Source organism: Dromiciops gliroides, chromosome 6 (assembly GCF_019393635.1).
Source record: "Dromiciops gliroides isolate mDroGli1 chromosome 6, mDroGli1.pri, whole genome shotgun sequence".
Lineage (NCBI taxonomy): Eukaryota > Metazoa > Chordata > Mammalia > Microbiotheria > Microbiotheriidae > Dromiciops > Dromiciops gliroides.
Genome location: NC_057866.1, coordinates 164952605 through 164966314, shown reverse-complemented (window position 1 = coordinate 164966314; position 13710 = coordinate 164952605). Strand labels below are relative to the sequence as shown.

Genomic DNA, 13710 nt, shown 5'->3' with positions numbered 1-13710 from the left:
TCTTTTCCGGCTCAATTCCTATAATCTTGTGAAGAGATTATAATGGATTTCTTTTGACCTTTCAGTTCTAAAATTCTTTGATTCTAAGATTATAATCAATTTGTTACTTTCTTGTTTTACTAGATTGAAATTTTCTTGAAGATAAAGGTTGTCTTGTTCATCACTGTATCCTGCATAGAAATGGTTCCTGAACTTTTTCGATAGTAAAAATCATTAATCAAAAAAAAATTTAGCATGCTTCCCCAGTATGTATGTTTTACATATGTACTGCTGTACTAATAATTATGTATGGTAAATAAACTTTATACAAAAACTGACATTAAAAATGATACAATTAATATGAAATAATATTTGATTCTTGACTCAATAAAGAGCCAGTGGAGTTTATTGAGTAGTAGAGTAACTTGGTCACAATTGTGCTTTTGGAAAATCATTTTGACATCTATGTTGAGTATGATTTGAAGAGGAGAGAGACTTGAGGCAGGTAAATCAATAAAGAGGCTATTGTAATTGACCCTATGATAGGTGTTGAGGATTTGAAGTAAAATGATAGCTGTATATGTAGTGAGAAGGGGACAGATGTGAGACATATATGGTGATAGAACATATAAGATTAAGCAAATGGCTGGATATTTGGATTATGGGGTGAGGGAAAGAGAAATCGAAGATCGTTCTGAGGTTGTGAAAACTAGAGTGACAGAAAAGATGATGGTGTTATCAATAGTAATAGGAAAGTTTAGAAGAAGATGGTTGGGTTTGGAAAAAAAAATGTAATATCTGATTCAATCACAGCCATCCGTTCCTGCTCCTTTTCTGTGGCACATTCTTCCCTACCCAAAATCAAAAGAGACATAGCCACATGGTAATGTAGGCATCAGGTTATGGAGATGGAATTTTCCCAGGGGCATCATGTAAAGAGCTTGCCCAATAGAAGAGAGGGAAAGAAGTAAGGGAGTTTGGGGGGAGGGTATCAGTAGGTATGGTTGTGAGGCAAACCCCACAACAGTAGCTATCTCAGTGAGGGTGGGATGGAGCCTGTCTTCTCATTGCCTTAGTGACTGTTCATATAAGTTGACATATGGTCAAGATCCCTTCCCACTGGAAGTGATGCAATGCCCTGCTGAGGGTCTCTAGTCTCCATTTTGGGGACACTTTCCTAGATTATCTAGAATGGTGTTCTGTGTGATCAATTCAACAGACATTTGTAATATTCCTAAGGGACAGCTAAGTGATGCAATGGGTAGAGAACTGACCCTGAAGTTGGGAGAACCTGAGTTCAAATATGACTTCAGACACTTACTAGCTGTATGACCCTAGGCAAGTCACTTAGCCCCAATTGCCTTAAAACATCTAGGACCATCTCCAGTTGTCCTGATATATATCTTGCCACTGGACTCAGTTGGCTCTAGAGGGGAGAGTGAGATTGGCAATTTTGCACAGCTCTCCCTCACTTAAATTCAGTTCACTGCAACTCATGACATCATCCAGAGTTATGGTCCTCTTCAAGAATGAAGGACAAACAACAACAATTATACATCTATTTTGTGGGAGCCAGTTTTTTTTTCCAATTTAGTTCAGCAAGCAAATATTTACTATTTGCCAAGTCCTGTGTAGAAAGGGTTATATGTGAACAGTGACCATTTTTAGAAAATGTAGAATTGGGGACAGCTAGGTGGCGCAATGGATAAAGCACCAACCCTGGATTCAGGAGGACTTAAGTTCAAATCCAGCTTTAGACATGACACTTATTAGCTGTGTGACCCTGTGCAAGTCACTTAACTCTCACTGCCCTGAAAAAAAAAAGAGAAGAATATCTTTTATGTTAAAATCGAAAGTTTGTGTGTGCCTCAGATTCCTCATCTGTAAAGTGAGCTGGAGAAGGAAATGGTAATTCAGTATCTTTGACAAGAAAACCCCAAATGGGATCCCAAAGAGTTGGACACAACAGAAATGAAATGACCAAATTAAACTAATTATGCTTCACTGACATGCTATGACCTAATTCTGTAGTATAGTGAAAGGATCATTGAGCTTATAAAAGATGGGTTTTCAAACTCTGTCTCTATCATTTACGATATTTGTGACCTTAAGCAAACTGAAAAACTTCTCTGAGATTAATTTTTCTAAATTGTAAAGTATGTGAGGAAGGAGGGGAGATGAAAATATTTATTCCACCTATATCACTGAGTTGTTCTGAGGATCAAATAAAAATAAAATATATAAAGCACTTTGCAAACCTTAAAGCCCTATAAAAATCTTATTTTTTTGTTTTGTTTTAAAGGAGAAAAAAGTGACATTTTTGTTTGGGGGCCCTGAGGCAGTTCTCTGAGGTTGTGAATTACCTTTATATTTGGACAAATACTGATGATGTGGGGTGTTTTGGGGTTTTTTTGGTTTTGTTATGTTTTTAGGTTTTTACACTTTAAATTCATATTTATGTTTCATAGATTGAAAACCATATGTATTCATAAGAGCCAGTCATTTTCAGATGATAAAAGAAGCAAAAAAAAATATTTGTTTTTTAATCAGTCAGAAATATATATATGTATATATATATATGTATGTATGTATATGTGTGTGTATATATACACATACACAATACAACTTGGTATTTAAAATATCTATGGCCATATATTGTACCAATATTTGTATTATCATTGTAACTTAGTAAATAATTATAATTCTTCTAAAGAATATCTTTCCCGTTCTACATCAAATCAGTTATACTTGCTAAGATAAATCAAAACCCTGAAACTTTGTTGTGAAAACTCCTTAACTTAATATACCTTTAAACTTGTAAAACTATTCTCTATCTCCTCTCCTTCATTTGTCTGCTTTAAATAGTTTTCCGCCTCTTCTCACCAGGTATTTGTCAGACATTTGGTAGATAAGCTCATTTTTACCCTGCTTAGTTAATTAAGGTAATTGTAAACCAAAGATGTACAATTCAAAGTCAAGCCAAATTCCACACAGATGATGGAGGTGATCATAGCTTCATTCCTGCTTGATCTTTGCTGTCTGTGCTCTGGCTAGCACACACTGACCTTGTCCACAATTGGGTGACCTCCCCATTTTATTCCCCTGTTTTGAAAGCTGCTCTTGCCATAGCTAGCCCTGAGGGGGTATCTGGGAGACCACTGATCCACTGACCCATGTCAAGACTGGATTTTCAGTCTGATCTACTGGGCCTCTGACATAGTTACATGTTGGACTTAACATAAAAGCCTAAGAGCCTGCATTTTTCTGCTTCTTAAGTGGCATGCACATTGTACTTCATATGAGGGAAATACAGTTTTATTCTAGTAATTTCCTGTGAAATTCATTTCCTAACTAATTTAACATACTGGTTTTAAATGTGCCAAATTCTCTCTCCCTCCCTTTTTTTAGTTTGTAAATTTTACTGGAATTAAGTTCTTAAAACTGAACTTGAATATTTACAGATTTAAGAAAATATGTAAAAGCATACAAATAATATGATTCGACATTTTTTAGCATAAAAGTATGTTTTAAAAAATTCTTATTGTATGTTATTGGGGGGGATTCCATTGTTTCCTTTGAAAATCTTAAGACATCATTATTACTATAGCATAGTATAGTCTTATAAATACCAAAGGTAATATATTTAATTTTAAAATCATGCTTTTCAAATTAGCCTTGTATTTGCTTTTAAAGTGTGTTACAGAATGTTTCTTAAAGGGAAGTCCATCTTCATCCTATGAGTGGGGATTCAAATTTGGACAAGATCTAATAGGACTTTCTTATCTGGATAGATGAGAAGAAAGAAAAATATTTTCCACTTGTGTTTAATTTATTCATTCCACAGTTTCTTCTTCCTCACAATAAAACATTATCACAACTTTGTGTGATCAGCTATTCAATGTTCTACAGTTTTTAACATAACACTGTCTTTTATTTTTATGTAGGAGTTGATCCCTGAATTTTATTATCTTCCTGAGATGTTTGTCAACTTCAATAATTATAACCTTGGAGTGATGGATGATGGGACAGTGGTGTCTGATGTCGAACTTCCTCCATGGGCCAAAAGTTCAGAAGAATTCGTTCGCATAAACAGATTGGTAAGATAGTAATCATGGCTTTGTCCATCAAAAGCCTATTCTTACAGCATCTTTCATGTGATATATAAAAATTAACACAGGTCCTTTTGTACTAAGCTGAATTTGCTATAGATTATAGAGCGATAAAACATTCCTTGACTCTCTACTTATATTACTTTACTGTTCTCAAATATGTATGATAACTAAGAGTAATTTATGCCCCTGGAATAATACGTTGTTGCTTTTTTCATATGTCTTACCGAAAATGCAGTTTTACTTTTGTTTACAAAGCTAGTATTACTATCTTTACTTTAAGTTGGGGAGTCTGTACTTTTTTGATATGGGAAACATTGTTTCAAATATCTCCCACATTTTGTTCTTTGAAACACATATTTCTGTAATATTTAAAATATGTAAATCTTTAAAAAGTCATTTACTACAACTCAGATTACAATTCCTTAGGTGACATATGACATGAATATCCTATCCTTCGTTATTTAGCATTTGTGTCATCCTTAAAGAAGAATATCTACCTACTGTCAGTACTTTTTAGCTTTTGGTAGAAATTTCACAGTAATAAATTAAGCTTTTATTCCTTGTATTTGTAGTTCATTTTCTCTTAATAGTGGATTTTTTCCCAATAATCATAATCATAATCATAGAAGTCCATACTAACCATTATAGCTTTGAATTTGCCATTGAATAACAAAATATTGAAATTTAGTTGTCTAAATAATGCTTTAACTTAAAAAAAAATCCTCCTCACTTCTCATTAGCTTTGTGTTTTTTTTCACTCCCCCAAATGCTAATCTCAGTCTTGCTATTCTTAAAATTGTACAATGCAGCATATGTAGCATGCCAGACTTTCCCAAATACTTCAAAAGATGTTCACTGTCTATCGATGTATCTAAACTTAGTCATCAAAGCATGGCTGTACAGTGGGTGAGAAGTTCTGTGAAATGTGTTAGTAGTTCTTTGAAGCAAAAGTGGTGATGGGCAAGCTGACTCGACTTGGTGTCTGCATTCTTCTCTACTTCCTCTCTTGAGGGAGCCCTTTAAAAAATTAATAATTGTGATCAGAACCATGTAATCAATGAAACATGGGGTTCAAAGGTAATTTGAAGCCTAAAGGGAACCAACTCTCTAAATCAAGCGAGGGTATGTAGTGTTGCTAAACATGCTGGGGGGTGGGGGGTGTTGTAGTGAAGTATTCTTTTTGGCTTTACAATGAACCTTGACTGATAGTCATGTTTTAAAGATTTCATCTCTTATCAGTGTTTTAATTTGACAACTTGAAGGATTTAGTAGTTCATCTTGTAAGCTGGTCCTCCTCCTCACCCCCCCCCCCCGCCACCTTATGCCATACTATCCTGAAAATGGAAGACTAGTAGGGGATATTAGAAAGTGGCAACTTACCAACCAATTCAGATCTGTTTGTTGGGAGCCTATGCTTTTATGGAATTATCTATTTTTTAGTACTTTGCAGCATTAAAATAATTCCAAATTTTGTTAGGATTTTTAAAAATCTGAAGGTACTTAGTTTTTATTTTAATTCTTTCTATCAGTTTCACAGATGTTATGGCTTGTTCTATGTCTATTTTTTTCTATAGTGTAGGGGCATTAGAAATCAGTAACAAGTCAAGTGCAAAAGCAATTTAGTTTTGGAACTGGATGAGTTTTACACCACTAGCAATTTTTTGTTCCTGTTTTTTTTTTTGGGGGGGGGGAATATTACTGTGTTGATTTTGCAAAGAAATTTAGAAGTCCAGAAAATATGATGAACAAAGCTGTGGTATTGTACAGTTCAAGTTGATTCATTTTATGTTTTCCTTTTAACCTCCCAGGACTGACTAAGTGATTAATATCATATTTTATGTATCTGTTAGCATGTTAACACATGAAGTATTTTTTCTCTTTTTTTGCTTTTTTGGCTTGCCTCAAGTCTACAGATTTTATGCAATGATTGTAGCTCATGAAATGCATACTACTTTGATCTGTGACCTTTTTGTGGTGCTAATCGGGTTCCTGATATCATTATACCTTGCTCATTAATCATATTTCCTGCAGCCCGTCAGGCAACCAGACAGCCCAAGTCCCTGTTTTCAGCCCTCTGTTGGCAGGTTTCTGCTTTTCCAGATTATTACAGTGCGATACTTTGGCTTCTCATAACCAGAGCCACATCAAGCTGTGTGCTACAATTAAAGTCAGATGGTCCTCAGGTTGAACAGGGATATAGTGTTGCAGCTGTCTGTCTTCCTGGAACAGACCAGCACTAGGAACAGATGATATATAGGACAGTGAAAAATAACAGATTGTACAGTACCAGGTTAGTAGCAGGGGATCAGAGCATTAATTAATGGACATACTTATTTTAAATTGATACACAGCTTATCATTTAAAAATACTGTGGAGCACAAATGTTAATTCAAGAAGATAGAATAATTTTTAAGGACATATGTGGCTATTTTGATTGATACTGTGTTGGGATTTTTTATTCTGTTTGTATTTACTAAAGGAGAGTAGTAACTATGGCTAAAGAGCTGATATAATTATTGTGATCGGGGCAGTTTTTCTAGCACTTATCTAAACATTTTCATTTTGAAAGAAATGTAGTATTGGGATTTTCGCCAAACACTTACCCAAATACAGATATTCTGCTTGTCTTGTAAGTAAAAATTAAAAGGTACAATTTTTCTTTCAGGGAAAAGGCTAAAATTCCCATTGTTCTGGGTATTTGGAATAAAAGCAAAATTGAAAATAATCCTCCATTTTGACTTGGGTCTAGATATTGGCCTTATTCTCACATGTTAAAATAAGACTGAAGATCTTTAATTCCAAATATTGTAGAGAAAAAAAAAATGAGCACTAGGACTTTATCTTCAAAATAATGTGAGATTCTTAATTCACCACTCACTCTTAATATAGGGCAACTATAGACTGTATTATTTCTTTATACAGGGAATCCCTGTATAATTTCAAGAGGTAAATTTAATTCAGAAGGCCAGGCTGGGAAATAACTCCTTAGCAAGAGTTTATAACCTGAGGTCTGTGAATGCTTGTTTGTTTTTAATACTTTGACAAATGCATTACAGTTTAATTTTTTTTCCTTTGTGATTGTATTTTTATGGATTTAAAAACACTTTTCTAAAGAGTCCATAGGCTGTACCAGACTGTTAAAGTGATACATGATATGTAAATTTTAAAGAACTTCTACTTTAGAATCTTTTCTAAAAATACATTTTATTTAGGTAAAACCTCAGTCAAATTCAGTTAAGATAAAATTAAATAAAATAATATGGAAAAGCAGTACCTGTCTTCTTTTTTCCTTTCCTCCTCAGTTTTCTCTGTAGTAAAAAGTCTATGGCCCCCAAAATGAACTGTAATGAAATCCAGAGTTGCTAAGAGTTTTTATTAATACTTGTTTAAGAAGATATAATAGTCTGGATGTGAGGATATGGAAATATAACTTAGGGGGGGTTTTAGGGAGGAGAAGAGAATTCAGACCTCTAAAGAGGATATAAGGAACTTTCACCTCAAGTGGTCTTTTGATGCCAGGGGTCAAAGTTGTGAAGAAAGATAGAAAGTTTTAGAGGCCCTGTAGGTTAGAAAGTGAAGAAAAGGGAGAGAGCTGACAGGTTACAGGCTGAGTTGATCAAGATTGGATCAAAGGAATGCTAATCAAAATGTTGTTTGCCTAGAACAGAGACTATTGGAGCCTTCTATTTCTTAGGCAGTATTATTGATAGTATTTTTTTTGGCATAGACTAGGAATTAATAGGCAAGTTATGATTCAAGTGGCCACAGGGTAAGTAGTTTTGACCTAAAACCTAGAAAGAAGAAATCCATGCTTCCTCCAAAGATGAAAAAGGAACTAAAAAGTTTAAAAATTTGGTCTTGGGGCAGCTAGGTGGCGCAGTGGATAAAGCACTGGCCCTGGATTCAGGAGGACCTGAGTTCAAATGCGGCCTCAGACACGTGACACTTACTAGCTGTGTGACCATGGGCAAGTCACTTAACCCCAACTGCCTCACTTTAAAAAAAAAAAATTGGTCTTGGACTGGAAGGTAAAAAGTAAAATGAACTTACAAGAAAGGACAGGGATCCTAAGGATCAGGGTTAGAACTAAATGCCCACTGAATGAAAAGGGGAATGAAATAGTAAAATTCTGGAACAGATGATTTAATGCTCTAAACTTTTGACATTGAGTAGCTTGAGGCTCTGTATTTATGAGTCTACTTACTCTAAAGAATTGGTTACTCCAAATTTATATATACATATATACAAATGTCTGTGTTTGTGTGTGTTAGAGTTGGGAAAAAGAGTTGGACCTTGGGAAATTTCATTTTTCCATGATGTACCATTTATAAAATGGCACGGTTTAATCAGAAAAAAAAGAACATTGAATTTAGAGGCAGAAGACCTGAATTTGAGTTCTCCTTTTGCCATTGTCAATAACCATGTGACCTTGAACAAGAAGGAAGTTTTCTATTTAAGTACTATTAATCTAAATAAAACAGAATATCTTTTTTTTTTTTTTTTGGTGAGGCAATTGGGGTTAAGTGACTTGCCTAGAGTCACACAGCTAAGTAATTGTTAAGTGTGTGAGGCCGGATTTGAACTCAGATCCTCCTGAATCCAGGGCCGGTGCTCTATCCACTGTACAACCTAGCTGCCCCAAAATAGAATATCTTTTAATAATGTTTCAAAATATTTGTTTTCTCTATAATGTCCACTCCACCCATTAGTGCTATTTTCTCTCCTCCTCCTCCTCCTCCTCCTTCTGCAGTTGGGGTTAAGTGACTTACCCAGGATCAGTCAGCTAGTAAGTATTAAATGTCTGAGGCTGGATTTGAACTCAGGTACTCCTGACTCCAGGGCCAGTGCTCTATCCACTGTGCCACCTAGCTGCCCCTCCCCTCTACTTCTTTCCATCTGAAGATCTTTTCCTTTCTTTTTCCATTTCTATAACTCCCATCATACTGAGTCTGAAAATCCACTTAATTGATAAAGGAAAAACAGGGAAAGGTTGGGGGAAAAAAGAAACCAAAGAATTATGGGACAAGGATGAATTATACATTGCATGCCCATAGCCTTCTTTCTTTCTTTTTTTTTTATGTTTGAATGATATGTTTTTTTTAATTTATTTTTTTACATATAAGGTATTTTATTTTTTCTGTTACATGTAAAGATAGTTCTCAACTTTTGTTTATACAAGCTTTACAATTTCAGATTTTTCTCCCTCCCTCCCCTCCCTCCCCCCTCCCCTAGACAGCAGGTAATCTGATATAGGTTACATCCATATATCTATATCCATATACATATATATATATACACACACATATATATCCATAATAACATTAATCCTATTTCTGCATTAATCCTGTTATAAGAGAAAAAAATCAGGGCAGTAATGCAAAACCTCAAAATAGAAAAAAAAAAACAACAGCACCCAAAACAAAAGAAATAGTATGGTTCAATCAGCATCTATACTCCACAGTTCTTTTTTTTTTTTCTTGGATTTGGAGATCCTCTTCTATCATGAGTTCCCTGGAACTCTTCTGTACCATTGCATTGGTGAGAAGAATATACATAGACTTCTTTCTTAATAGTCTTCTTATATTTGCTGTCTTTCTCTTTTTCTGCACTTTTGCAAAGCTCAGACTCTAGTCTGAGAATTCTGAAAATACTATCAGATTGCCTCTGTCAACTGATGCCAGGGTTGCCAGGCGCAACCTCAGTGCCATCCTCTACTTCATAGTATACTTCCTTTTTTTCATCTAGCCTTATTCAATTACTTCATCCTCGTGAAATAGGGAAATAGGTGGCAATCAATTCTCTTAACAAGTGGAGGAAAGAGATAGAAAAAGAACCATTGCCTCCCCTTGAGGACCTTAGAAGCTTGATGTGGTATCTGCTTGATTACAGAAAGGTTAGAAGCAGTGTGTCACACATGTCTCAGGGTGGTAGGAGTTAGGCACAGAATTTAGTCTAGAGAGTAATTCAGTTTCTCCAAGGACTTTTTTTTAAAATTCTGAATAGAATTTTATTTTCCAAAATATATGTAAAAACAAAATTTTAACATCAATTTTTAAAAATCTTTGTGTTCCATCTTCTCTTCCCCCCTCCATTCCCACCCTCCACCCACAAGAACTCAAGCAATTCAAAATAAATTATACATAAGTAGTCATGGGAAAATTCCCATATTAGCTAGTTGTGAGAGAAAACAGTCAAAAAACCCAAAACTTCAGATTAAGGAATTGTCAAAGAGGAAATGAAAAAAAAAATTAAAATGTGTTTCCATCTGTTTTCAGATACTATCAGTTCTTTCTCTGCAGATGGGCTGCAATCTTCATAAGTCTTTCAGGGTTATATTGGATCATTGCCTTGCTGAAAATAACCACATGCTTCCCAGATCATCCCCCACTATTGCTGTTATTTTGTATACAGTACATTTCACTCTGCTTCACTTCATGTGGGTCTTTCCAGGTTTTCCTGATAGTATCCTGTTTATCATAACCTGTATATAGTACCTTAAGCTTGACAGAGAATTTTCTTCATAAAAGCCCAGCAAAGTAGGTACTGTAATGATTGGAATGACTCCACCTACTGGAGTCTTACTATAGGAAAGCTCTGCCATGAAGGAAGGTCTTTGAGGGCAGGAGCATGCGTCTTTTCTTTGGTGTCAGGAAGTGACGTTTGCTGGTGGGAGGAGAGAGGGGGAGCCAGGCGCTCTGCCTCTCTCTCTCTTTCCTGAGGACTCCGGTGGAGAAGGGAGCTAGAAATGTACTCTCCCTTTAATAGATAGATGAATGTAGGCCTTTCTCTCTCTTCTTACCAAATTCTTATTCTCCTTAATAAATGCTTAAAAATCTAACTCTTGCTAAAGTTTATAATTTATTGGTGACCACTCATTAGATATTTTAGACAGACTAGCTAGAATTTTAGCCCTTAACAGTACCATACGTTTTGCCATTATAATCAATCGCCATAACTATTTCCCTCCATCCCACTCTCTTCCCATGACATTTACTCTATCTTCTTTTTACCTATTCCTCTTCAGAGGTGTTTTACTTCTAACTATCCTCTCCCTCGCTCTGCACTCCCTTTTTTCACCCTTCCTTCCTTGTCCTCTTCCCCTCCTGTTGTCCTGTATGGCTAAATAGATTGATCCTCCCAATTGGGTATGAAAGCTATTCCCTCCATGAGCCCACTCCAATGAGATCAGGGTCCCTCAGCTAATTCTATGTTCTAATTTTTTCTTCCTCCCTCCCACATCAACCCTCCATATGAGATCAAGCAATTCAGTATGTCATACTGGTGCAGTAATGCAGAACATCTTCATCTTCCTTGAAAGTGTTTTGCTTTTTACTGCTCTCTCTCCCAATCTGCCCTTTCCTCCTTCCCTTCTCTCCCCTCCTTTTTCTCCTCCCCTCCCTCAGGGCAAAAATATATTATTATACCTACTTGAGTATGTATATTAGTCCTTCTTTGAGCCAGTTCTGATTATATTAAGGTTCACTCACTCCCCAACTCCTTCCCCTTCTTCTACTCTCCTCCATAAGCTTTCTTCTTGTTTCCTTCATGTGAACTACCTCTCTCCCCTTCTCCCTTCCCCAGTTTATTCCTCCTACACCTCAACCCTATTTTAATGATGTCATCATGGATTAGTTAGGTGGCACAGTGGACAAAGGACCAGTCCTGGACCCAGGAGGCCCCAAGCCCAAATCCTGCCCCAGACACCACTGTCTGCCCTACAAAAAACAAAGCATAAATGCTTTACAGATATCATCCTTTCATATTCAGTTCAGCCCTGTCTTCTGTGAATTTCTTGTGAAGACTTTTTGTTTTGTTTTGTTTTGGTTTTTGGTGAGGCAATTGGGGTTAAGTGACTTGCCTAGGGTCACACAGCTAGTAATTGTCAAGTGTCTGAGGTCACATTTGAATTCAGGTTCTCCTGAGTCCAGGGCTGGTGCTCTATCCACTGTGCCACCCAGCTGCCCCTGAATTTCTTACTGAGATAGTTCTTATGATTTCACAGTATTATCTTCCCATGTAGGAATGTAAATAATATGATCTTTTAATATCCCTCATGAAGTCTTTTTCCTGTTTACCTTTTTATGCTTCTCCAGGATCTTGTATTTGAAAGTCAAATTTTCTATTCAGTTTAGCTCTTTTCATCACAAATGCTCTTTCTCATTGAAATCCCATTTTTGCCTCTGAAAAATTATACTCAGTTTTGCTGGGTACGTGATTTTTGGCTAAAGTCCCAGTTCCTTTGCCCTCTGGAATATCATATTCCATGCCCTTCAGTCCTTTAATGTAGAAGCTGCTAGATCTTGCTTTATCCTTATTGGAGCTCCACAGTATTTAAATTCCTTTTTTCTAGCTGCTTGCAATATTTTCTCCTTGACCTGGGAGTTCTGGAATTTGGCTATAATATTCCTGGAGGTTTTCCTTTTGGGATCTCTTTCAGGAGGTGATCGGTGGATTCTTTCAATTTCTATTTTAGCTTCTGCTTCTAGAATATTAGGGCAATTTTCCCTCACAATCTCTTGGAGGATGGTGTCTAAGCTTTTGTTTTGGTCATGGTTTTCAGGTAGTCCAATGATTTTCAAATTATCTCTCCTAGATTTATTTTCTAGGTCAGTTGTTTTTCCAAGGAGATATTTCACATTGCCCTCTATTTTTTCATTCAATTGGATTTGCTTTACTGTGTCTTGGTTTCTCATAAGGTCACTAGCTTCCATTTGTTCAATCCTAATTCTTAGGCAGTTATTTTCATCTGATAGTTTTTTAATCTCCTTTTCCATTTGGCTTTTCAAATTATTGACGTTTTTCTCATGACTCTCCTGCATTGCTTTCATTTCCCTTTCCATTCTTTCCTCCTTTTCTCTACATCTTCTTTCTATTTCTCCTACTTTCTCTTCAAAGTTCTTTTTTGAGAACTTCCATGACCTGAGACCAGTTCATATTTTTCTTGGAAGCTTTGGATATTGGAGCTTTGACCCTGTTATCTTCTTCTGAGGTTGTATTGTGGTCTACCTTACCCCCAAAGAAGTTTTCGATGGTCTTCTGCTTTCTCTGCCTACTCATCCTGGCTTACTATTTCTTGGCTTTTAACTCCTCCTTAAAGTGTGGCGCTGCTTCCAGGACACACTTTTCAAGCTACAGCGAGGCCTGGGGGATGGTTGGGCTTCTTCTCAGCCTGCCTGGCTTCGCTTTCATTTGATTTTAAACTCTCCACTGGGGGGTGGGGGGCTGCTTCTCGGCTCTACTCCTGTTCTCAACTTCAGAGGGTCCCAGGTGTTTTGGGTTGAGGAGGGGCGGGCTTTAATCTCACCTGGCCTGAGGTCCAGAGATAACCTCAGGCCTACTTTACTAAGCACCCCACCAGCAAAGCTTTCTGTGGTGTGGTTCTCAGCTTCTGATGAGACTGCTCCTCTGTTCCCCTCCCCGACCTGGGTCTCCCACCACTCAGGATTTCTTCCTGGTTCCCCGCTGAGGTGGGACAGTCGAATCCTTCCTCCCAACCTCCCAATCCACTGGTACCCCTGCACTTACCTCCTCTCCCCCCCCCTCCCCGCCCCCGGCCAGCCGTTCAGTCTGACAGCATGCTTGGTTCCAGAAGACGCCTGTACTGCAGCCGCTTCATTGG

At 36.8% G+C, this 13710-nt stretch overlaps 1 protein-coding gene across 1 annotated transcript in view; it reads left to right on the top strand.

Annotated features, from left to right (window-relative positions):
- Window positions 1-13710, top strand: part of LRBA (LPS responsive beige-like anchor protein) — a 762673-nt gene that overhangs the window by 599432 nt on the left and 149531 nt on the right. Inside the window, 1 exon segment of the mRNA XM_043969784.1 lies at window positions 3924-4076. Within this exon segment, the coding sequence (XP_043825719.1) occupies window positions 3924-4076 (153 nt within the window).